General features: G+C 38.4%; 2 protein-coding genes and 1 long non-coding RNA gene across 3 annotated transcripts; 1 reads left to right on the forward strand and 2 right to left on the reverse strand.

Annotated features, from left to right (window-relative positions):
- Nucleotides 1-614: 614 nt before the first annotated feature.
- LOC145766320 (uncharacterized) lies at nucleotides 615-1,529 on the forward strand. Its single transcript, XR_014288704.1, has 3 exons — nucleotides 615-798; nucleotides 992-1,178; nucleotides 1,506-1,529. It is a non-coding gene; the product is annotated as an uncharacterized LOC145766320 (long non-coding RNA).
- Nucleotides 1,530-4,523: 2,994 nt separating this feature from the next.
- LOC145767092 (winged helix repair factor 1-like) lies at nucleotides 4,524-6,897 on the reverse strand. The gene has a single exon (XM_082578844.1). It carries the CDS (start codon nucleotides 6,883-6,885, stop codon nucleotides 6,100-6,102), a length of 786 nt encoding a protein of 261 aa, XP_082434970.1. The 5' UTR covers nucleotides 6,886-6,897; the 3' UTR covers nucleotides 4,524-6,099.
- Nucleotides 6,898-9,555: 2,658 nt separating this feature from the next.
- Nucleotides 9,556-17,724, reverse strand: LOC145766930 (NADH dehydrogenase [ubiquinone] flavoprotein 2, mitochondrial-like). The gene is made up of 6 exons (XM_082578638.1): nucleotides 17,663-17,724; nucleotides 16,931-17,056; nucleotides 15,621-15,808; nucleotides 11,426-11,633; nucleotides 10,429-10,505; nucleotides 9,556-9,743 (listed from the first exon to the last, which is right to left on the reverse strand). Exons 1-6 carry the CDS (start codon nucleotides 17,699-17,701, stop codon nucleotides 9,650-9,652), a joined length of 732 nt encoding a protein of 243 aa, XP_082434764.1. The 5' UTR covers nucleotides 17,702-17,724; the 3' UTR covers nucleotides 9,556-9,649.
- Nucleotides 17,725-25,592: the final 7,868 nt, after the last annotated feature.

Genomic DNA, 25,592 nt, shown 5'->3' on the forward strand with positions numbered 1-25,592 from the left:
TGTACATTTTTTACATCGATTCAACGCCCTACAACGTTGAATCGATGTAAAAAGCAGCGGAATTAGCTGGCTGGGGTTTGTGTTTTAATTGATTATTTTTACTATAAGTGAAGCTTGTTTTTACGTCTAATAAACGAAGAAACATGTTGAATTTAACTGTAGCCTATTGTTCCGTCATACTGCATTTTTGGCATCTTAATAAGAAATATAAGAATTGTTCGCTAACTTTGTGTTTTAAACTTATCATTTGATATTGTGCATTCTCCTGATGAAATCTTCGTGGAAAGGAAAAAGAAATATTAAGAAATATAATAGAAAAGAAATATAAAAAATAATTTGCAGAGTATTTATTGCAGTTGAACTATGCCTGGTGGCCGTCACAGTAAATTTGTTCTATTAACTTTTATTGGCCTCAATGCTCGCAATGTCATAAGGCTACGCATGTGGCCGCCTCTGTGTTTGATATATCTACTATGTCTTGACATCTGTATTTTGTAAGCATGGAAAATCGTTTTCACAGCGTTTCAGTGCAGTATTTGATAATTTTTCTATCAACTGACAGACTAGTCCAAATCATGAGGCATATTTTACTAACAGACTGTTGGAAAATCAGAAAGTGCATTTGTAAAAAATGGATTTTCAAATTGGAAAAAAGCTACGCAGAATTTCGCTAGCCATGATAGCTGCAAGTCCCATGCGGAATCAAACTGTGAATGGATATCTTGAAAGGCTTCAAACCGCGTTGATGTTCTTTTGGATAAGCAAAAAGCAGAACAACTCAGTTATCATGAAGAAATGGTATGTTTAATATTAATTATGTAATTATTGATATCATTATTTGCTTGTTAGTTTTCATTGTCAATTTACATGTGAGTGGAAAACTTTCCATGCAAGTCTGTGGTAAGCGTGCATAGTAGGCTATACTCCATGCAAATGAAAGGTAGCCTAAACACTGGATGCTACTATTTCTAACGATGTCACTGTGTTGCAGGTAAACAAAAACAGACATGTCTTGGGCCGTATAGTTTCGTTAACAAGTTTGTTGGGAAAACTGTCACTACCTTTTCGTGGCCATAGCGACGACCTTGCGGCGGAAAATAAAGAATTGTTTCGAGAAATTTTAGAATTCGCTGCTGAAGGCGACGTGCTTCTTTCTGAACATCTCGCAAGTGCACCAGGTAATTTTGCACAAACTTTCTCAATATTTAAAATAGATCATAATCGTATGTGGGTCTTTAATGTAGCCTACCACTGACAGCATAAAATGAGATACGAATATTGAAATAACGGCTAAACAGCCTATTGCAAATTTTTTACAAAAATATTGTTGATAATAAATAATAGCCTAACATTTTTTCTCATGTTAAAGGTATTAATAAAATTTAGCAATGCTCCCCTTCAAAAAATGAAACATGCAGATGCATTGACTGACTCAGCTCTCTCTATTTGTACTTGGCCAGATATCAAGGGTGTTTGTGCTTAATTGACCAAAATTTTTTGTGCAGGCAATTGCTCCTACTTGAGCCACCAGACACAAAATGAGATGATAGGGTTGGTGTCAATCGCTATAACTGAAGAAGTAGTCCGTCAAATCAAAGATGCTGAATTTTTCTGCATAATGGCTGATGAAACTATGGATTGTGCACATGACGAGCAGCTTTCCCTTATTGTGCGTTATGTTTACAATGGTACCGTTGAAGAACGATTGCTCGCGATGATTAAAGTCGACGCATGCGCTGCTACTTTGTTTATGATCATAAAGAAGACACTTGAGAATCATGGTTTGGATGTGTCCAAAATTAGAGGGCAATGTTACGATGGCGCGGCAAATGTGAGTGGAAAACACAATGGTCTTCAAGCGCGGATTCAAGAGTTATCTCCATCGGCGCTATTCGTGCACTGTTATGCACATTGTTTGAATTTAGTGCTGGTGCAGAGTGTCTCCGACAATATCATTGCAAGAAATTTTTTTGGACAAGTGCAAAATCTTTATGTGTTTTTGGAAACTTGCTCTATGCGCCACGAACTGTTCCAAAGAATGCAAAAATCACATTGCAGTGGGCAGGTAAAAAGACTGAAAAAGCTGTCCGACACAAGGTGGGCATGCCGTATCGATTCTATATGTGTTATAGACAGCACACTTCCTGCTAACCTTTCCACTCTTGATGAAATCGTAATAAATGGGAAAAATAGTGCTATATGCAGCCAGGCACGAGGACTTCGTCACTGCATCGACTTTGAATTTGTGCTGTCCTTAAAAGTAAGAAAACTGATTTCTTATATTTTGGTTAGTATTCGTATACGCGTGATCTTTTAACTATACTTTCGAAAAGGAAAACTTTTCAGAAAAGTAGCTTTAAATGATCGTCGAATTCAATGGACCTTACCTTTAACATTGGCTATTGGTGCATTTCAGGTGTTCAAATGCCTTCTTTCTTTAACCAAAGGAGTGTCAGATAAACTCCAAAGCAAAACGTTGGATGTAGTATCTGGCTTTGATCGAGTGGAAGACCTGCTTGCAACAGTCAAAACTCTTCGCAATGACGAGAAGTTTGAGGAATTTTTCAAGGAAGCCGTAGCAGTGTGCCAAGACCCAGGAGTATACCATTAGCGGTTTTCCGATCGACGCTGACAGCTGTGGTAGCCCACGAAAGAGAAAAATTCCAAATCGACTTGACGAAAATTGTCACACTGTCGCTAACCTTACTGGAAAAGATCGCTTCCGCGTGCAGTTTTACTTTCAGGTTTGTGATAGTTTGATAGAAGTCGATATGTAACGTAGCACACGTTCCGCTCAAGTGCATTTGATATTTTGTAGGCTACTCCGAAATTACTCTGCGAATCTGCTCTCACTTCTTTGTATTCACCATGCCTTTTTTATATTTCAGGTTCTTGATATCATGCAGCAAACGATAATATCACGATTTAATCAGGCAAATTCATTTGTGCTACGCGGTCTAGGATATTTAGCTCCAAGACGATTGCGGACGAAAGATGCCATAGCCCACATTATGAAGGCAGCCGAGTGGTACCGTGACGACTTCAATCTGTACGATCTCAAATTGCAACTGCTACTACTGCAAAACGCTAGTTTTTTAGACCCAGATGCAACATTGATAGACTTATACCGCATAATTCGTGGCGAGGGCAATTGCTATGTACAAGCAATGTTGTGATTCTAATCAAACTGGCACTTTCGTTGCCCGTCACTTCATGCTCAGCTGAAAGATCGTTTTCAAAATTGAAAATTGTTAAATCGCGACTTAGAACCACCATGATTCAAGATCGCTTAAACAGTCTGATATTTTGAAAAGCTAGGTTTGAATGTGTTGATAGAAAAATTTGCCTCGGCTAGTGCAAGGCAAATGATGCTATATTAAAGTAACGTTTACGTTCTATTTATGAAATTACTATTGACAGTGTTAGTTGTAACGTAGTTGTCAGTCAGCTTGTCATTTTTGAAAAGAAGTTTTTTCCCATTGCCAGTATATGCAGTGCACTATTAATAATGCTTCTAAAATTTACCCTCAATTAAGTATTCAGTTATTCCCACTTTTTTCACGCTAACTTTTACCAAAAATGTGAGTAAATATTACAAAAAATTGAGTAATATTTACTCAAAAGTACAGGTAAAATGTAGCCTACCACGAAAAAAGTGAAAATATCTGAAAACCAATGGTAAAAAAATTTTACTACAGATTTTAACGGTGCAGCCTGTTCTCTTTATTGTGAATTGACGCAAGAAGAAAGTTGTGTACAAATATTATTCCTCAAGTTTGAAGTTGTGAAGAATGAATATGTATTTCGAGTTACCGGTATGACAGATTATCCACTGCGTTAGATAGACGCTTAGCAGTGTTGAACGGAATGCGATTTTAAAATTATTTTACATTTCTAGAGAGTCAAGGTAAATTACGATACTGCCAACTTAGTTTAGTGCAAATGAGATTGAAACTATAGGTAGGCCATAACCCATGCAAGAGAACTTAACTGTTACAAGCACCTAGCATCAAGTCAATTTATTTTGTTTCAATAGATCAGACATGTCAAAAATGTGTGACTTTAGGTAGGCTATATTGCAGTAGAAAGCAAGAGAAATTAAATAGTATATCACTGTCCAGCAGTAATATTTTGCCCCTCCAATGTTGAAGGTCTGGCGGCGCCACTGATTATAATGCATTCTAGATTAACCTGTGGAAGGCTGCTTGAATCATGTATCTTGAAACCTTGTATGTTGCAGCGATCTGCAGACTACTAATACGCGGTTAGTAGCCTACTATTGTGAATTGTCCGTGGCTCTTTAATAAACAGCAAGCACGATCAAAGTGAAATCATTCTGACATACACTCACCGTAGTTCTATCACTGAAATGCTGGAGCCAGTGCATTTTTACTTTTCTAGTAGGCCTGCAGTAGCAGACGATACGCAAAACGTCTGTATAGCAAGGCAAAGCCACCTTTTCCGAAAAAGTTATGGTAAAAAGCTTAGGTTTCAATTTGCGCTTATATTTTTGTCATCTCGTGTGAATTTATTGATCCTTTGACATATCGCCTGCAGTGAAATGATACAACAAATACATTCCTGCTTTGATTGCACAATGGATTGGGTAAACAATGCAGGAATTGCTGGAAGTCCAATAAGTTAACCCTGACGAAAGTTCTCGATATGACAGGATGAGGTTACAATTATTATCACAGCACCGACGGCGGCATTTCTACAGCGCTACCTACTTATTAGAAATTTTATGATGCCTTCTTGAAACCACAAATAAACACAGAGTAGAACATCACAATGTTTGTGTATGAATAAATATACTCCAGTCGTAAAGGAAGCAAGACAGATCATTCCTCAATTCTGATGACGGGTGCAAAAAAAAGTCAACATTACACACAATCTAAAGTGAGCAATCGAGCGAAGAAATTTTTCGTTGAGGTGGTAGACCTGTAGCGGCAATGCATGTATCAAGGTTGTACAAAAACAAAGGAAGACACTCGCAGAAAAAAGATTCAGCATTTTCTTACCATTGAGGATATGTGTGTGAAATTTGACAGGTACTCATTGAGATTTTGACAGCTTTTCTTGAGACTTTATATGTGTAGTATAATACTACGTAGCCAATTTGTCAACGGATAACTGTTTTTGTAGACCATGTTGTTAAATTTATGAGTGTGACTGACTAGTGCAGTTGTTCATAAAGTACTGCAATTCATAAAATGTACTTTTGCTTGGTGAACCCGTGACAATGGACCTGTCACATTCTTTTAGAGCTGAAGATTTTTGCCACAGTATGGCACTTGATTAAACAAACACATGATGCAATGAAGAAAAGGATATGTCATTGCACAAACACAACAGTATGCTGAAGACAAACAATTGGTTAGAAGTTTTTGATTTTTTGCTACATTGACTGGTCGTTTAGTAGGTGATCATCACAACAACTTATGTTCTTTTATAGCAGTTTCCAGAGGTTTTTATCCACAGCTACTAGACTACAATAATATAGCGATTGGCAAATCAAGTAGCATTTTTATCAATAATTCAACAGTTTTTACTGAAATAAAAAATCTGTACTAGCTTTATTAAGAAATTTCTATGATTGAAACGTTAAAAAACATGTTTTACAAATAAATAACACAGTAAGGTAATATATATATATAATACACACAAAATCACTTATGCAAGGAAGCATTTGGACAGTCATTATGTGCTTGTTCTACAGTCATACAGAGCATATGGAGAGTTTATAATGAAAATATTTTTTTCTTCAAGTTAGGGACTGTTTAAACATTGTATGACACCATTTTTATGCTTTTTACCCCTTCATCCACATGACATCTTCAGCAAGTCCTATAATGCAATGCAACTCATATTCAAAATTGATATTTAAATGCAGTTATTTGTAAATGACACCTTAAATGCAGCAGTACAATAGTATTACTAATCTGTTGCATTTACTTTAAACAAGTGATTTTATAAACTATACCATTTACATACAGTTAAAAATGACAGCACCGAAATAATGATACAAATAGTACACTTTTATCTGATACTTTAAATCTAAGTCTAGCAATAATCTTCTACAGTTGCATTCAACAAAAATTAATCTTTGACTAATCGCAATAAAACTCCAGTTGTTGATTCAATACAAGTTACCAAATCAGCTCCAACAAGATCATGGATATGAAATCCTATATTTAATTTTAACGAGGCTGGTGGTTTTCTTGAAACAAGGGTTTTGTAGTTGATTTCTTTGTATTTAGTTCTTTGTATCATTTGTAAAACACTTTGCCTTCCCTTTCTAAACACCTTTAAAAAATTACCCACATCAGGAATAGCAAGCCACCATGTTCCAGCATCTTTCACGTTAAGAACTCCAATTTTTATCAGCTGTGTAATATCAGCATCCCTAAAACCATGCTTCTTTAAAAGAACATTTTCATCGACACTGATGTTTCTTGCGGCAGGTACAACTTCTTCCAAAAACTTGTTCAAAACTTTTAGCTCATCTTTTGAACACATTGCGGTTTTGGCATTATACATTGTCTTTATATGATTGGTATAATCAGCTGTAAACATTATGCAAACTTGATCCATGCCTAGACTAGTTTTAAATAGTTTTATATCACCAACTTCTTGGAGGTGGTTTACACCACGATCGACTGTTGTTCGATTGAGCATAACACTATACAGCTGATGCTTCATAACTATTTGAGGAAAATTTTTGTTAGGTAAATGTAGTTGCTTTAAATAGGTCAAACCATCCTTGATACTTCCATTGGTTACACTAGCAGGAATTGAACACTCCTCTGTCCATGGAATAAAACCATTTCCACTTTTCTTATGAACTGGTTCTGCCGGCTTGAATGAGTAAAAACGCTTGCTCATACTTTTTTTTACAAAATCATACACAGCAAGCCCTGTTAAAACATAGAACTTTAGATTTAAACAAATTCACAAAAATTTTACACATTATCTGCATTGCCAATCACATTGAGTGGTAATTTTGTACGTTTTCAAACTTTGCATCATACGTATTCATTTTGTTCAATATATTTCTGTGTTATGCTTTTTGCTGCTAAACAAGTGGCCATTACCTGTTTCAGCCCTCCTTGATAAAAGTCAGTGGTCTTGACTGACAAAACGTTCGAACTAAGCTACTGTAGCCTATTTATCCTTTTTAACATCTTGTGATAATGTAATCTACAGTCACTGGAAGAACGCAAAAAATTATTTTATAACTGTAACTATAAAGTTAAAACGAAACTAAAGCTGTTCTGAAGTTAAATATCAATGCTTTAATAGAATTCAACAATAAAGTTATGTAATCAAGAAAATGAAGTATATATCTTCTGACAGGTGTCAAACCCACAACAATGCTTGATATGAACGACTCGGTTACATGTCTAGTAATAAATTATTCTTTTCTTTTCTAGTAATAAATTATTTTAGTAAATTCTTTTCGTCATTATCGGTTAAGCCCAGTCTTCATACAATTTGTCATTTTAATCAATATTTTTCGTATTGTTGAACAATGTGTTTCTGGTTAGGCTTATGATGGTAGGCCTTACAATTGTATACCATACTCTTTCGTGACATTTTCCTTTTATTTCGTCTTTGATTGTTAGTTTTTTCCATTAATTCTTTTATGTAGCTGGAGTAAAACGTTTTTTCATTCCTGTGCACTTTCATCATTTGAATTTTGTGCTGTTTGCTTCCAGCTTAGCTTAACTGAAGATGATCTAGCTTCTAGCTGATCAAAATCGATTTTTAGCAATATATGATCGAACCGACTCGTGTGAGAATAAATTTCTTTGCATTAAAGTTATGTAATGATCAAACCTCAAAAACCTCCACAAAACAATCAACCAGTGTTGCCAAATGCTGCTAGATGAATATCCTTACAGCTGTTCAAGTTTCCCAAACGCAACTTTCCTTCGCTTAATATCTCCCAAACATTATTTTGACAAGCTGAGCATGATCTCAATTACTGTGAATGCAAGTATCTTTATCTATTTATACTTTTTGGGATCAGAAAATTTCTATTCAAATGCCAATGAAAGATGAAAACATAGACATAGTTTTCGAAATGTTTGCAATCCATGAGTTCAGTATCTTTATTTTGGTTCTTTATTTTTGGTCAAATGTACAGTCAATTTTTCAGCATAGTCAAGTAGTGTTGACGCCAGGAAGATCGCTCCTACTCAACTGATTGATTTTTTGTTATCTTTAAAATACCTGGTGACTATCCCAGACAGAAAAATCTGTTCTTTTTACAACAAGGTCATCACAGAAGCTTTGTTGGCAGTTATTGTACTTTATGATGAGAATGCAACCAAAAAAAGTAACGCAAATCAAAGATGAAATAGTTTTCCATAATGTTTTGCTACCGTGCCATTTTTTACAAGCTTTATAACTTATTTCCGTCCGCCCTTTTAGCTCAATGGTTACACACTTGATTCAAGATCATGCGCGCTGTCGGCTCTCGGGGTCGAGCAACGTGCGCACGAGCAACGCATTTCTGAACTGCTCTTCATCCAGTGGCACATAGTGGATGGCAGGCCCTCGCCCCCCCTAAAAAAAATGTCGCCCCCCTTGCTAAATCCCAACATTCTCGAGCAACAGCTACAATTATAATGATTCAAATTTTTCGGCCCCCCTAAAACAAAGTTGGCCCCCCTTGCTCTGTGGTCTGGCTACGGCCCTGGTGGATGGAATAATTTCCAGCAACAACACTTCAACAATCCGAAACTTCACTCTGCTAAAATCTGTAACCGGCCATACTTCAAACGTCTACAAATATGCAAAATTGATTGATTGAATCTTTATCGTAGGACTGGGAAAGCTTCTTGCAGAGCTTGATCCTGGCAGTTTTCCATACTTGTAGAGGATTTGAACCACTGACGCAGGCCTGGTCACCGAGATTGACAGAGTGAAGTTTTCGATTGTTGAAGTCTTGTTGCCGGGAAATTATTCCATCCATTAGATAGCCTACCGCTGAATGGAGAGCAGTCCTTATTAACGTGCGTTGCTCAAGCGAACACCCCGAGAGTCGAACCAGCGACGCTTGATCTTAAAGCTTTTTCGTTCCAGAAGTCACGCGCCAACCAACTGAGCTATCAAACTGGACTAGGTATCGGGAATGACTTACCAAAGGCTTTGTCAGTCCAACGATATAAATACAAAAACTATCCAATGTCCGTTTTAACGTTCGCGTTTTGTCGCTTCTGCCTTTTCTAGACCTGTTATACCGGTGTTGATATTGACGCGTATTGTTTTCGTTGTGATGGTCAGAAATACAAACAACTAAACTACTCTTTTATGTTTCGCTATGTTGGGCCCGTATGGGCCGGCCAACTTGGAAAAACCACCGCGTACTCTTTTGATATAGTGCGATTGTCTAGAATTGCCTTGATTTGGGAGTCGAGGATCTTATTGGTAGTCTATGGTAGACAAATTACCCCCACAATGACCCTGTCTGTTGCACAGTATCGTATTACAAATAAGCTAGACAGTAGACAACTAGACGACATGCATAAAACAATGTAAATGACAACATTTCCTGACTGGCGAATTTATTTTGTTGCAGCAATGGCAAAACTTGTTATCATTTAAAAAGAAATTTAACTAAAAAATAAAATATACGTAATGACTACAAATCGTCTCTTAATCCAAATCCTGGGCCTGTGGGGGGGTCTGTGAGAGACGTCAGTCCACCAAGTGGTTCAGAGGCGAATCTTCCACTTCTGAAGAAAACATTAAAAATATATATGAATGACAATAGTGCACAGCGGCAGCGATAAACCAGTGATGACCCTTCAAAACATCGACAATCCAGTTAAAAATGTCTATTGAAACAGAATGTTTTTAGAGCTGTTCGAACATCGTCGTGTCACATTTTACCAAAAGCGTGCTTTGTCCAATTTTAGAGTTTCTTTCACTTTATGAACGTTTCTTGAAACCTGTTGTATGTAGTTTCAGATTTAATGCATGCCCCATTGCCCCTTGTCAAACTTACACTGTCTTGTTCATAGATTTTGGCGTTTTATGCACAATGGTAGCCTACAGACATAGCACACTTTGGTTTTCATGCGACGAATGACAATGTTTTCGTGATGTGTGTGATGTGTTTTCGTGATGTGTGTGTTTTCGTGATCTAGTGGCCAAGAGATTAACTTTAATTTCGTATGCCACCCACTAGGGGTGAGTTTAACTGATGGGGGCCCGGGGCACTTTTAAATCGGGGGCTCTCGTGCAAAAAAGTTTACTTGGAAGTCACCCACAATGTTACTAATTGAAAAAATATATAATAATAACACAAAATCACATTTTTCCACGTCGGGGGGCCCGGGGCAACTGCACCTTCTGCCTCCCACCCCTGCAAGGATCTGCTTCTTATTCTAAAGAATATTCTTGTAGATTAGCACAAACCTTGGTCCTGGTTCGGGCGTTCTTCCAGCCATAAGATCGTCTAATATTTTCTCCATGTCGCTAGGCTTTAAATCTTCCTACATGGCAAGTTCATTAACACGAAGTAATCAAGCAATAAGTCAAGAAAACTAAAAGCCACATTCTATATTTTGCCGTAGCAATCACTGAACACATGCTCTTCAAATAACTACTCTGAAGTTAAGAACGTGGCTATGAGTTGTTCGCATGAACAGCCTGCAAATGACACACCACCTACGCTAGACATTAGACAATCTATATTTACAATACGGTACAGTATTACCGTGCTGGTGGTCAACTTGTCAATACAGACTAATCACTTGGACTATGACGCTGTTAATCAGGGCTATGGAATCGGAGGGATTTTGGCGTGTGCGGAGTCAGCCAGTTATAAACCGAGGAGCCGGAGTCGCATAATTTTTCGCCCGATTCCACAGCTCTGATTAACAGCGTCATAGGCCAAGTATTAGTCGGATCTATTTTGGCGTGTCCGGAAACGGTAAGTTGTAAACAAGGAGTCGGAGTCATTTATTTTTGCCCCGCTTCATAGACCTGCTGTTAATGCCTTTGAACTTAGCATATGGTACATATTACATACTATATAAGAGCGTGACGCAACAATTTATCAAAAGACAATTTATGGAACGACAGTTAATCTAACGACAATTCATCGAAACGACAGTTGATGGAACCGACTGTTTATCGAAACGACAGTTTATCGAACGACAAAGCACATACGCAATGGAATACTCAGGCGTTAGGGGTTAAGGGTTAGGTTTTCGATTAATTGTTGTTCGATAAATTGTCGTTCGGTGAACAGTCGTTTCGATTAACCGTCGTTCGATTAATTGTCGTTCGATAAACTGTCGTTTCGATAAACTGTCGTTTCGATTAACTGTCGTTTGATCAATAGTCGTTCGATAAACTGTCGTAGTATGTAAGAGAAGCTTAACCGAGATAAAACTACAACTTCACTTACATAGTAGTCGTCGTTAATCTGTATCATGGGCGCGTTCACGCATGCTCCTAGACATTCGGCTTCAACCAATGTGAACATCTTGTCTTTCGTTGTCTCACCAACTTTGATTCCAAGTTTATTCTCAATTGTTTTTAAGATGTCATCAGACCCACAAAGCATGCAAGGAGTCGTAGTGCACAGTTGAAGAAAGTACTTGCCAACGGGTTTTCTGTGAACAAGGTTAATCACTTAATCAGCCAAATGTTACGTGAGTTCCAGGGGCGGCTCGCTAGTGTGTGCTGCGGTGCTGCAGCACTCCCACAAAAGTTTTCACGAAGTTTCTCAAGTATCTTAACGTTTGTTCTGCCCAAAATGTATTTTATGTTCTCTGTTCACAGAATTGCTAACTGTTAAGTGCAAGTTATATTTGGAAACTCTGCGTGCTGTGAAATAAAAAAAAACAAAAAACACTCGATTGTGACGTCAAAGAGCAGCAAGTTTTCTTGAATTACGAATACAAACGCATAGCAAAAGCTTGTGCTGTGAACAAACAGCACAATTGACCAGGATACTATCCCAAATGGAACGGCAAGTGTTACATTGTGAAATTTCACGACGATGGTTGCTGCAAGCAAATTAAGATTAGTTAGGGAGATTTGACCCTTCAATGAAAGCTTGGAATAGCTTCAAGAAAAATGTAATGCTGATATTCATATTATTAAACAGTTAAAAAGTTTTGAAACTGCAGACAGTTCATATGTTTCCGCCAGGTGGGGTGCTCAAGATTCTGCAGGAGCAATGGTAGGCTGGCTTTACAACTTTTAATTTACACGGAAATGTATGTTAGTCACTTTAAAATTAAAAAAAAAATTGTCAAGTAGGTAGGCTAATGAAGAAATAACAAGCGTTTTCTCTTTTACCATTTAGAACGTGTTATTCACGTATCACGCGTTATTCATTGTTTGTTGATCGTCCCCTACTAAATATTACACATTTGAGAAACTCTTAAATAAGCCAGTTTTATCTTAAACTTTTATCACAATTTATAGCTGAAAATACGCTCAGAATGCACCAAATCAAATTTTTCAAATTTTTTTGGGGGAGCTCCCCAGACCCCCCGCTGTTGGATTCGCCTTCGGCGAACACGCAGCACTCCCATTTCTACAACTCACCAGCAGCCACTGGTTAGTCAACTTTCTTTAACCTTACAGTGGAACATTTTTTTTTACTTTGATAACGTTTAAAATAAAATAAAATTCAATTTATAACATTGAACGCTTGCGGGGGATTGTGACTAGTTATCACACCCGTTGGACCACGGTGCCTTATATGCGAGAGTGGGAGCTCCCGATGTAGGGTTGCTCAGGCAAAGTCGACTCTTGTGTTCTGTCAGAAACAACTTAGATTTGTGGTACCGAAGTAGAGCAAAAATCCTTAAGCGGTTTCAGCTATTTCATGCCACAGGCTTACTGAACAGTGAACATGAGTTAACATTTTACGTTTTGGACTCTACATTTTGATCAAAATCAAACTTCTTACACCGAAAGAAGCGTGCTCTGCGTTCGGTTCTAACTACATAATATACTTGATGATCGACATCAATTTAGACAAAAAAAAAACAACTTAAAAGCAAAAGGTGTATTATGTGTCACATTATACTATTTTAAAAAGTCAGAACAACTTTACGAAAATGACAAGAACAGTTTTATCTGTTCTATGCAATCGCTTTTGTGTTAAGATTTATTCCAAATGGTCACGCCGGCCAAATATCATGTGACAACCTTCGTCCTTCAAGCATGCTATTAAGTGGTTTTTTTTTAAATACTTGCTCCTTGCGAATGATAAACCAACAACCTTTGAAGTGTCTGCAGTAGTAGGTTGAAACTGAACTAAAAAGATAACAACTCAGCCAGATAGACGGTAGCAAGCAACTAAATGTTTAGAATATCATTACACATTCACATCACTAAAAATCTAGTAAAAAAGTTTAAAGCTTTCAACATGACGACCTTTACACATAGGCATAGGCGCCGACTCTGGGGGGGCGGAGGGGCGGCGCCCCCCCGTGAATTAAGCTCGGGGTGGCTGCCCCCCCTGCAAACTATTTAAAAAAAAATCCTAAAGCAAATGTTTTTAAGTTCAAATTTGCGTTAGTTTGACCTTCATTGCGGATCGATCTCAATTAAGAAACAGAAGTACGGTAGCTGATAAACGCCAGCATGGTGCCATTGAAGCATAGTAACAATGATTGAAAAACGTTTTTCTTGATTTCTTCTGCTTTGTTTTTTCTTGGGAGTGTCAATAACGAGGTGCAGTTTGCTCAGTTTAGTATCTACGCGTATTAAGAGCTAAAGTTCAAAGTGACTAGCATATAATTCGAAGTAGCCTACAGGCATCGAAATTCGTTTTTGTTGACGGCGGACAAACGTGTCCGGTCTGAGCAGCTATCTCGGTGGACAAATCAAGTCTCACGGCGGACACACCAGTTTTAGCCGTCGATCGTCATGCTTAATCACTTTATCTTGATAATAATTCTTCGCCATTTCAGAACTATAACTACGGTTTTAGAAGGCTTTTTAAAGAATCAGTAAAGTCACTCTGAAAGGCTTTCATCAGACCAACGACTTGCGCTTGAAGAGTCAAAGCGCGGTGTAGCTGGTCAATACGTCACAGTTAACTGATTAACTTCCCCCGAACGAGGTCGTGTGGCTTATTGCGTCACAATACTCTGGGCAGGAGTCGGAAAATTTCTACAATGACGCTACTATTTTCTGCTGTGCAAAGGTTCACAGGCTTTTTTCTTTAAGTTTATTTTTGCATGTCATGTGAGCGAAAGTGAATTTTCCTTGGGTCTTTTCTTTCTTACTGTAATAGCAAAACTTAACAAATTTTGTTGCATCTTGCTGTAATAGCGTACTCGTATAATCTAATTTAGTAACCAACCTTGCCGTATCATTATTACTCGGAGATCAAAGCCAGATATTGTGACGTAAAACTTGAACTAAATTGCGCGTGATTAGTGTAGAAGTACCTGTACTCCTATCGATTCTTAGCGAAGAATTCACCTTTGTTACGCTGATTCAATGTCATCAATCCTTGAAGCAACGTAAAAATCGAAAGTTTTCCTCCTTGAATGGAAGCTAAGGGCCATACAGTATTCACATTTTGTAGATGCGCGCTAGAATGCGCTGGAAAATATATTATTGCAATAATTGTTCGTGCTATGCAACGACGATTTGTATCGCTAGTTCTTGTGTTGTTTTTCGGCGGACAAATATGACCGATCTAGATGGTACTTCCCGCGGACATCACATGCTGTGACGGCGGACATGTCCGCCGGGACTTTCGAGGCCTGAGCCTTCATTATAAAGCTTGGCGATATACAATGGCAAATAGACGCAAACAAACATCAATGCTGACAAACAAACATCAGCATTTTGAATGTAAGCAATCAGTCGGCTAGAAAGTTTGCCCCCCCGGCAATTTTCAAAACCCGGCGCCTATGCACATAGGTCATGCCAACATGCAGCTTCAAACTTGACTGTAGTCTGATCTGTTAGTAGCCAAAATCGCTAGTATAAGCAGATAGTTTGAGTACCGGTACCCTAGTAGTTAGTATATAAGTGTAAATATTCGTGTTATTTTAAGTAGAGAATTTAAGCTACTTTTGTGCTGTTGTAACTGTTACCGTACAAATAAAGGACTCAAGTTTGGCACTTATGCGGAAAATCCCAAAAAGCGTCTGGCAACAGTGCTAACAGTGAAAGACTTGTTTTTTTAATGTAATGTGAGAAGTTCCGCAGTGATTTGAGATTTAGTAATCACATTTTGGCAATTTGGATTCAACTATCATTTCAAAGGGATATAAATTTATCGTAGAATTCAAAATCGAAATTACATCGGCCTCCAGTGTATAACGTATGTCGTATATAGATCAGTTTGGTTTCAATCTTTGGAGCACACAGCTGCTAGAGTACAAAACGTTCTCGGAATGGCCCGTTTCGGTGAGTCCGATCCCTTAACGGGGGATTTTTTCAATTTTTTTTTAAATTATTGGGTACCATAGCCTAATTATCATTGCCGTTTTAGGGTTAGGGGTTTGGGGTTAGGGTTAGGGGTTAGAGGTTAGGAACTCACCGAATCAGACTCACCGAATCGGACTCACCGAATAGTAGCAGACCCAAACGTTCTATAGAATGACTACCAAACTTTTTACCTGTTGTACATTGTGTAAAAGGTAGCTACTTCATACACGCGCATCGGAGGTACGTTGAGAATTGCAGCGACTTTGTTCATTGCAGAAATAGGAAGCCAGCCATGTTGTCTTTGTGCTAGATCTAGTATAGGCATTACTGCCGCTACTTTGTGTCCTTCAGGGTAATTTGCCATTATGGCATCAATCCTCTGATAAATACAAAAATATCATAAACAGATAGCTCGAACTAATGATACTGAAAAACATTATTCAAGCAATTACAGAAAACAAAATGAAAGAAAGAGTAAATTGTAACATTTTCGGCAAAAACTCTATGCCCACATAAAATACACAAAAATGTGATTACAAAAACATAAGAAATGCAACGCTTATTCTCTTTATGGTAACAAACAAATGACTTCCAACTATATCCAATTCACGCCCGCGTGTGACAAAATGAAAAGGTTTGTGCGATCTTTTTGTACTGTAAAGTATATATATAGTTTTATGTTTAAAAAGGAAATGAGTCAGTTGTTTAAATTTTGTCCACCAAAACTAATATTATATATACTATATTCATTTAAAGCAAAATCAGCAAAGTGTTAACACAAATGTTTAATTGTTTATAGGTTATACCTTGTTGTCAAAACTGTTGAAATCGCCATAAGTTATTGAAAGAATTGCAGAATTTAAGAAAAGAAGTTGAAATGAAAACAAAATGTTTTCTAATGTTCCGCTAACTCCATAAAAAGTGGCATTTCTATTAATGCTTCCTTGATAATGTCACAAAAATGTTGAATGCATCCGGTGGAACCATCAAAATGATTTAGAAAATATAGGTTGTCATGAAATTAAAAACAAAAAAATTTTAGTCAAAAATGCACAAATTTGACAATAAGATCAAAAACTTTATTTGACTTGGTTACAAAAAAAAGGAAAATTTGCGACTTGACTTGTTTCAGAAGCAAAACGTTAAGAAAATCTGACAAGATTAACTTGAGTGTGGCTGTAAGTAAGATGTGGTATGGTTGTGGTGAAGAATTCTAAGAAAGGCATAGCAAAAATTGGTCAACCCTCATGCTAGCAGGGAAAACTGCTATAAAATAATACAAAAATAAAGATTGTGGAAGAAAAATAAAAAAGCTCAATTTAATCAATTAAGTGTGACTTCATGTAATAACTTTAATTCTTGTTTTTTCAGCCAAACTTGAAGCCCTTCTTATAATTGAAACCTTACATTTGGCCTTGGGAGGCATTTCAGTGGAACGTGGTAAGATCAAGTGTACTATCACATTACATCAATATCATCACATCATCCAAACTTTACTAACCTTGTAATTTTCATTTGTGAAATCAAATGGAGTATTTGCATTGTTTTCAGGAGTATCAATATGGTTGAAGATGGCACCACTGGCAACTCTGCTTGAAGTGAACAGAGGACGTACATTTTGACGAACCTAGTAGCGTGATCACAATTTCAGTTTATTTTTGTTTGTGAATAATATATAAAAATATACAAAACACAATAATTCGCACAAGGATGGCAGTGAAAAACCAAAAGGTCATCAAAATCAACGGCAACCCAAAGCTGAATAAAAAGCTGTAAAATAATTTGATTCAAGTTTAAACTGAAACTATTTCTTTAAAATTATTATCTGATTTCAAAGCGTGGGCACAAATCGTTTTAAACTCAACTTGTATATATACTATTAGCAATGAGTCATATAACAAAAGAAAAGTTCTGTGAATATTAAATTAAGTAATTTATTTTAAATCTTGCAGTACGTGCAAAGACATTGCCAGATCATTATTAACATGGTCCAAATTTGATTTTGTCTCCACTAGTGGGGATGAGAATTCTTTCTCTGCAGCAATTGCCTCTATCTGTATATATTTCTCATATATTTCTTAAAAACTCACTCAAATTTAAGTTTGGCATTGAGCAACTTGTTAAATTAATAACACTGGGTATTAATATGAAGTTGTTTGAAGCAGAGTAGAAGTAGTAAAGTTAAAGCATAGCTGTGTTCACCAATGAAATTGAGACAATACAAATTACTTACCAAAGCTACAAAAGCATTCTTTGCTATACCCAACATCATGAAATAAACGTTACAATAACCAAGAACCTATTAAAAAAATAATCATTACACATTTTCATATTAAATTAAACATCCCAATGTTCCCAACTACCCATGTATTAATATGTTGCGTAGCCTATTCTAGTTACACATGTACACTGTACAGGCCTCGAAACTGAAGGCGGCCATAGCCGCGATTAACCTACAAAAACCGACATTTTGTCCACCGGGTCTCGCCCTTCCATCGGCCGCAATTGTCCGCCATGAAGTTCCGAGAAAATTTTACACAAGCGGCCTTGTGAATAAAGTACTTTGCCACTTATAATCACATTTCACAAAGGATTAGAAAGCAGTCAAAGTACCCGATAAATCATAATACACACCGTCTATCTATGCTTGAATTGTTAACATTATTGATGGACCAAGCAGCTGATGTCTGACATGCGCAGGATGCAAGTGACATCACAATACACTTCAGGCCTTAAAACTCGTGTTTTTTTCCGGCAGCCATCGTGGCCTACCGAGAGCTCCTCCTCGGCGGCCAAATCTGCGTGCTTGGAGGCCAAAATACAATAACGATATCACAAGTAAATAGCATTAAACTTGCAACAATGTTAAAATGATCACTCAGCGTTGTTGAAGTCTGGGCGACGTCCTGCAATAGAATCGTTGTACCACGCATTAAATGCTTTATCGGGATTGTAATCCGGTATTGCGGGACCATCTAACGACCCTAAATTGATTTAACTGATCGCAGCTCAGTAAATTGTTTCAACTGCATACCGCCTTTCATAAAACCTGACCATTTATTCCGTTATGATGTCACCATTGAGGGTGTGAAGTCACTAACCCACAGCGTTCTCAACTATGAAGACATGTGTTTTACCCACGGATGTCAACTAACCTAGTTCTCCTTTTTAACAACGATTCAATGTCCGACAACATTGAATCGATATAAAAACGACAATATTGCCAGCTGATGTAAATTAGCACTTCGGATTAACACTTTGTTAAAATAAACATCGGGAATTGCAAACAAGACTTACAGCGCTGGTGATCGCAGCTGGATATATTCAATACAACAGTGGTGACTATGATGCGCTGGCCTAATTCTGCGTCACTCTTTGATACTACATATTTTCGACATTTAATCCACGATCATTCTAATGCGAAATTAAATAATTGGCTAGAAGAAACCGGCGGCCAAACTTGGCCGACGGAGGAGGTAACACCGGCGGTCATTCAAGCACTACTTAGCGGCCATGGCCGCGATGGCCGCCGGCTGCTTTAAGGCTTGCACTTTATTGATGCGATATATTCAGTCTTCGAAATTAGTGTCGGCAATAAAAATGTCGAGGCCACACAAGCGCTTGTAAGGTTAGGGTTAGACATTCCTTCCAGTCGTTATGACACAGCTATAGATTTGTACCTTAGCCAACACCCTAATGGAGCTCTGCAAAAGAGGCATGTGGATTGTGGATTGGTATCAAAGCACGAAAGCCGCAAAACGTGGATGCTTCATTGCGAAGACGGTGTAGATTTACAGCCAAGCGATGAGCCTCTTGATGTGTCTGATTCCAGCGATGACGCGACTACCTCGTGCTCAGATAGGCCTACAGCATCTGATGATTCCGATTCTGACAGCTACTTCTTTATCAAACAGACTTCGTGTTGTTCGCAGTATCCCAATTGTGCCGAAATTATGTTAGTGTGTACATAAATCAAGGCAATCTTCTCGCAGGGAGCTATTAATTTGTTACCAGTACCTGGTTGAGCAATTGATGTTATTTTATGATAATTCAACGTTGCTAGATGTTGAATTAATGTAAAACAAACGTAACTTTCTTACTGGGCATTGTTACGGTACGCAATTAGAGCTCGACCGATATCACTTTTTCAGGCCGATACCGATATTTATGAAATTTTTAGGCCGATACCGATATATATTAGCTACAAAAAGTTTGTTACCAACAAAGTTATTAAGCAACAAACCAGCCCAAGAAAGTTTATGCATTAGTTGCTGTAATGGAAAAATCATTCTTAACACTAATCACAACAAAACACCAAACAAAAAAGAAACAACCCAGGCCTCGAAATTCGTTTTTGCTAACGGCGGACAAACGTGTCCAGTCTAAATTCTTCGCCATTTAAGAGTTATGGCTACGATTTGTAAGGCTTTTTAAAATTTCAGCGAAGGTTTTCATCAGACCAACGACGTGCGCTTGGAGAGTCAAAGCGCCATGTACTATGTAGCTGCAATACGCTGCATAACTTCCACCAAACGAGGTTGTGTGGCTTCTTGCGTCACAATGCTCTGGGCACGGGTCGGAAAACTTCTACAATGACGCTACTATTTTCTTCTGTGCAAAGTTTCACTTGGCTTTTTTTCGGAATGGCCCGCTTCGGTGAGTCCAATTCGGTGAGTCCGATCCCTTAGTAGGGGATTTTTTCAATTTTTTTTTTTAAATTATCGGGTACCGTAGCCTAATTATCATTGCCGTTTTAGGGTTAGGGGGTAGGGGTTAGAGGTTGGGAACTCACCGAATCGGACTCACCGAATAGTAGCAGACCCGCTTTTTTTGGGGTTTATTTTTGCAACTTCTACAATGACACTACTGTTTTCTTCTGTGCAAAGTTTCACTAGGATTTTTTCTTTGGGTTTATTTTTGCATGTCATGTGAGAGAAAGTTAATTTTCCCTGGGCCTTTTTTTTCTTACTGTAATACCAAAACTTGACAAATTTTGCTGCATCTTACTGTGATAGCCTACTCGCATGATCAAATTTTGTAACGAATCTTGCCTTATCAATATCACTCGGAGATCATAGTCAGGCATTGTGACGTAAGACTTAAAATAAGTTGCGCGCGTTTAGGGTAGAAGTACACCGGTACTCACTACTCCCATCGATTCTTAGCGAAGCGTTCACCTTTGTTACGCTGATGCAATGTCACCAATCGTTGAAACAACGTAAAAATCGAACGTTTTCCTGCTTGAATGGAAGCTAAGGGATACAGTATTAACATTTTCTAGATGCGCGCACTAGAATGGGCGGGAAATCATATTCTCGCAACAATTGTTTGTGCTATGCAAGCACGTTTGAGCAACTTGTGTTTCTTCTAAAGGCATGTATGGCTGGTTTTGAGTTTGCTTTTGCTGGCCGATGTTTATCGGCAAAAAATAGCCGATATACTGATTCCCCTAAACACGAATTTTTGGTAAAATAACCTGAAACACGAATTTCAAATAAAACAGGCTAATGTTTGTTTAAACTCAAAAACTGAAATGGCACAGGCAAGAAGATTGCTATCCCTATTTCTGCACTAAAAATTACACCAAAACCGCTTTTCAGATTTCAGTTATTAGCAAATATTTCACCTAGGCCCAAAACCCTGTCCCTAATAAAATTGAAAACTTTCTGACCGTCTGCACTAACTTTGCTGTTAAATCTCTTCTGGTGAACCTAGAATTTCCATTGAAACATCAATAAAATCGGAAAATAATACTCTAGCGCCATGTGGCAAATAAAAGTTCAAAACAGCAACCGCTAGATGGCGATAATAAATATCGCAATTTTACCATTGCGCAAGAGCGGTCATGCTTTTATTATATTCGTTTCGATCTGGTCATGGAAAAGGTAAGGAAGTGTAATGAAGAGTTAGCCTTTGCCTAGGATGCAGATATATGCATTGGAGAATGCAGAAACTTATTTCAACATGTATATATATATATTATACAGGCTAGTGTGGGGGTGTTCAGAGTCGGAGGCGAATTTACAAATGTCAATCAATCGTTTATTTGTCAGTAACGTTATATTTGTCAGTAACAGGAACATAGTATACATGTTTGAAATATGCAAAATGTCCCGGATGATTTAAATCCGGACATCTCCATTTTCCCAACATGTGACGTAATACCTGTTGCATCCATGTTACCTCTTAAAGGCAACAAATGGCAATGCACTAGCCATGATGCCATAGTACGTCTCGCGCGCACTCGTCACGCAGAGCGAGTCAAAATATTTGAAGACTTTGTTAAATCATTTTAATTCCTTTGTGTTGTTTTCGTGTTTCTTATGCTGTGTTGTTCATTTCAATTTCTTTAATAAATTTTTTACTGTTGCATTGTGTAATGCCGTCCGCCCCGATAGCTCAATTGGTTAGCGCGTGACTTCTGAAACAAAAAACCTTCAAGATCAAGCAGCGCTGGTTCGATTCTCGGTGTGTGCGCTTGAGCAACGCACGTTAAGGACTGCTTTCCATTCAGCGATATCTAATGGATGAAATAATTCCCTGGCAACAAGACTTCAACAATCGGAAACTTCACTCTGTCAATCTCGGTGACCGGGCCTGCGTCAGTGATTCAAAGCTTCTACAAGTATGCGAAACTGCCAGGATTAAACTCTGCAAGAAGCTTTCCCAGTCCAAATATAAAGATTCAATCAATCAACTGATGAGTAATGTCATCACTGCTATTGTGTTCTCAAGTCTTTAAAATGTTTGGATTGCTATTTTTTCCCGAAATAAATATGAATTAGGAACATTGCGAATCCGCGGTAATTTATACATATTTTCCTACAGACCAACTTCGTTTTCGGGATCCATTACGCCAAGGTTTGTTTTTTTTTTGGATGAAACTATGTGAAAATAATCAGTAGGTATGCAGGAGCTAACCATGTCAAATGGAAGCAAATTTATTCGAAAATAAACGTGCAATTAAAAGATTTGTTGTATCCACGAATTTCCCCAATTGCGCATTAGGGATTTTTCCCCTTCCGTATTTCCAAAGTTGATGGAGTTTTTGCCTGAAATAAATAGTTTTGTGAGGTAGACGCAAGTAGCTAGAAGTGGATTACCACCAAAAAAATATATCTTCAGAATTAAAGAGTGGGTGATGAAAAATATTTCGTGTTTCAAAAAAAAAATTCATGCTTAGGGGAATGACCATACAATATATCGGCCGATACAAGCCGTAAAGCAGCCGGCGGCCTTGGCCGCTAAGTAGTGCTTGAATGACCGCCGGTGCTACCTTCTCAGTCAGCCAAGTTTGGCCGCCAGTTTCTTTTAGCCAATTATTTAATTTTGCAATAGAATGAGCGTAGATTAACTGTTGAAAATATGTAGTATCAAAGAGTGATGCAGAATTAGGTCAGCACGTTACAATCACCACTGTTGTATTGTGCGGAAACATTTGCTAATGTATATATGGAATATATCCAGCTGCACCCGCGCATTCGCAAATGCGTGAGCGCATTAGGCCAACGCGTGACGTGCATTCATCCATTGTGCACGAGTAATGACGCAATAATTACCGTGACGCCAAACCACAAGTCGCAGGTTTGCGATTTTTTGCATGATTATAGAGCAGTACTAGACGAACATAACTGAACAAAAACAAGACAAATTTTCCGCTTATTAAATGATCTAGAATAGAGATGTACCGATATATCGGTATCGGCATCGGTGATATCGGCCATTTTTTGAGTATCGGTATCGGCATCGGCAAAATTTGGCCGATACTGTGGCCGATACTAAACGTGTAAAAAAAGGCGTTTTTTGCGGATTTTCTGCAGAAGCAAAGATATAGATTTTTTAAAGTAGTAACTAATGTCATCACATTGAAGTAGAAAAATAACAACCTGATCAAATTTTTGATACCTTACACTCCCATGACTTCATGGGCGCACCTTTTGGCATTGTTTGCTTACAGTGATTCTTTCACTCAAACAAAACGTTTTGTTTCAGCAGTTTTGCGTTGTTCGATTCTTAAGTTGTGAAGGAGACTCAATTTCTCCAATGTTTATCATTTGTGTTTCTTTTTTACTCTCAGCAGAGGATAAAACCAGGCCAAGACTACCCAGTAGGCCTACCCAGGTGGCGGGAATGTGTAGTTTTGCATCGTTTTTGCATTGCTGGACGTTTGAGGGACCTGTGTGGCTTGGTTATTTTTGGTGGGCTGGTTCTGTCAGTTTGTGATTTGGTTTCCGCCTTTCGTTGTGGTGGACTCACCAGGCTTGAACAATGTCGTGGCGGATTGGGTGGGCTCGGGGTGGGGGCGGTGGTACTGCAAATCCTCACTGAACTAATCAATAAGTGGTCTTGTTGCGCTTGGGATGGCGGCCTCATTGTGGGGGGAAGTGTCTTTCCCTGCTGTCGGCACGGGGCTGGGCGCTTACTGGTGCGGCGGGCTGTTGCGATTCGCTGGCCATAATGGTGTGGCTTCCACACTAGCCATTTAGACCATCCAATCAACTATAATATATGTTTGTCGGCAGCCGTTTTGTAGCAAGAACTGACATCGACAAGAATTGAAATGGCTAGTGTCGAAGCTGCACCGTTGTGGTTGGCGGGTCGCGGCAGCTCGCTGTGCTGGTGAGTGCTCAGCCTTGTGCTGGTGGCCGGGAGGGACGCTCCTTTCTTCGCAATGAGGTTGTCATCTTGGGCGCAACGGGACCATTTTGATTGTTTTTTTGAGGATTTGTGGCCCCATTGCTTTCTTTTTGGGCCTACTTATTCTGCTGTGACATTGTTTGGGCTTGGTGATTTTGTTGCGGCTAAGGGTGCAAGTTGAATTGCCGACTGGTGGAGCCGGCTTGCTGGGGGCAGCCGAGTTGCACAGGATTTTTGAGCGTTTGGCGGGGTGGGAGCGATGCAGAATTGTGCATTTTTGCTACCTGGGTAGTCTTGGCATGGCAAAAGCTTTTCAACCAAACGACAAGCGCCCTTAGGTTGCACATTACTTGTCGAGTAGTTTTTGTACGACTACACAAATCACTTGGTTTACATTTTACATCTTATTATCAATTATGATAGCCTTATTTGGAGAGTTTGCGCAAACATTTTATTAATTTTTCAGAAACCCCAATTATGATGTAATGTTTCTTCCCTTATACCCCAATCCTCAATTACGGTGGCCTTTTATTACTAAAACCTACTATTATGACACAACAATGTGGTTGAGATTGGATTCTTGAATCTTTAATAAATTATGCCAATCCAAAGTTTTTTTTAATAGTTTTATGCAAATAAGGTAAAACTTAGCATTTGATATATTTCCTTGCAAATACCAAAATTGCTTCTTTTTGTAACACCAAAGTATCGGCCAAAATATCGGTATCAGTATCGGTATCGGCCTAAAAAAGTGATATCGGTATCGGGATCGGTATCGGCCAAAATATTGGTATCGGTACATCTCTAATCTAGAATAAAGTTTTTAAAAAAGCTGCGTGCATTTGCCTGTTTGACTAAGTCTTGTTTGTAATTCCAGACGTTTATTTCAACAAAGTGTTAATCCGAAGTGCTATTTTACATCAGCTGGCAATATTGTCGTGTTTATGTCGATGCAATGTTGTCAGACATTGAATCACTGTTAAAAAGGGGAACTAGGTTAGTTGACATCCGAGGGAAAAACACGTGTCTTTATAGTTGAGAAATGTTCCCGCTATGGGTTTGTGACTTCACACCCTCAATGGTGACATCATAACGGTATAAATGGTTAGATTTTATGAAAGGCGGTATTCGGTATGCAGTTGAAACAATTTAGTGTCGTTGGATGGTCCCGCAATACCAGATTACAATCCCGATAAAGCAGTTATTGCGTGGTACAACGATTCTATTGTAGGACGTCTCCCAGACTTCAACAACGCTAAGTGATCATTTTAGCATTGTAGCAAGTTTAAGTCTATTTGCTTGTGCTATCGTTATTTGTATTTTTGCCTCCAAGCGCTCAGATTTGGCCGCCGAGTAGGAGCTCCCGGTAGGCCACAATGGCTGCCGGAAAAAAATATGAGTTTTAAGGCCTGCGATATATATCGGCTGACCGATATATCGGTCGAGCTCTATACGCAATATAACCCCCGTGAGTTATTTAACGTGAATTACTGTAATGGCGTGCGACGTGCGTAACTGCGTATCTT

The sequence above is a fragment of the Aplidium turbinatum genome, chromosome 3 (assembly GCF_918807975.1).
Source record: "Aplidium turbinatum chromosome 3, kaAplTurb1.1, whole genome shotgun sequence".
Lineage (NCBI taxonomy): Eukaryota > Metazoa > Chordata > Ascidiacea > Aplousobranchia > Polyclinidae > Aplidium > Aplidium turbinatum.

Coding starts and splice junctions, on each gene's coding strand:
- LOC145767092 (XM_082578844.1), bottom strand. CDS start 6,885: ATGAGCAAGCGTTTTTACTCATTCAAGCCGGCAGAACCAGTTCATAAG.
- LOC145766930 (XM_082578638.1), bottom strand. CDS start 17,701: ATGATGTTGGGTATAGCAAAGAATGCTTTTGTAGCTTTG. Junction 17,057..17,662: donor AGAATGCTTTTGTAGCTTTG/GTAAGTAATTTG, acceptor TCACGCTACTAG/GTTCGTCAAAATGTACGTCC. Junction 9,744..10,428: donor ACGCCCGAACCAGGACCAAG/GTTTGTGCTAAT, acceptor TGTTTTCTTCAG/AAGTGGAAGATTCGCCTCTG.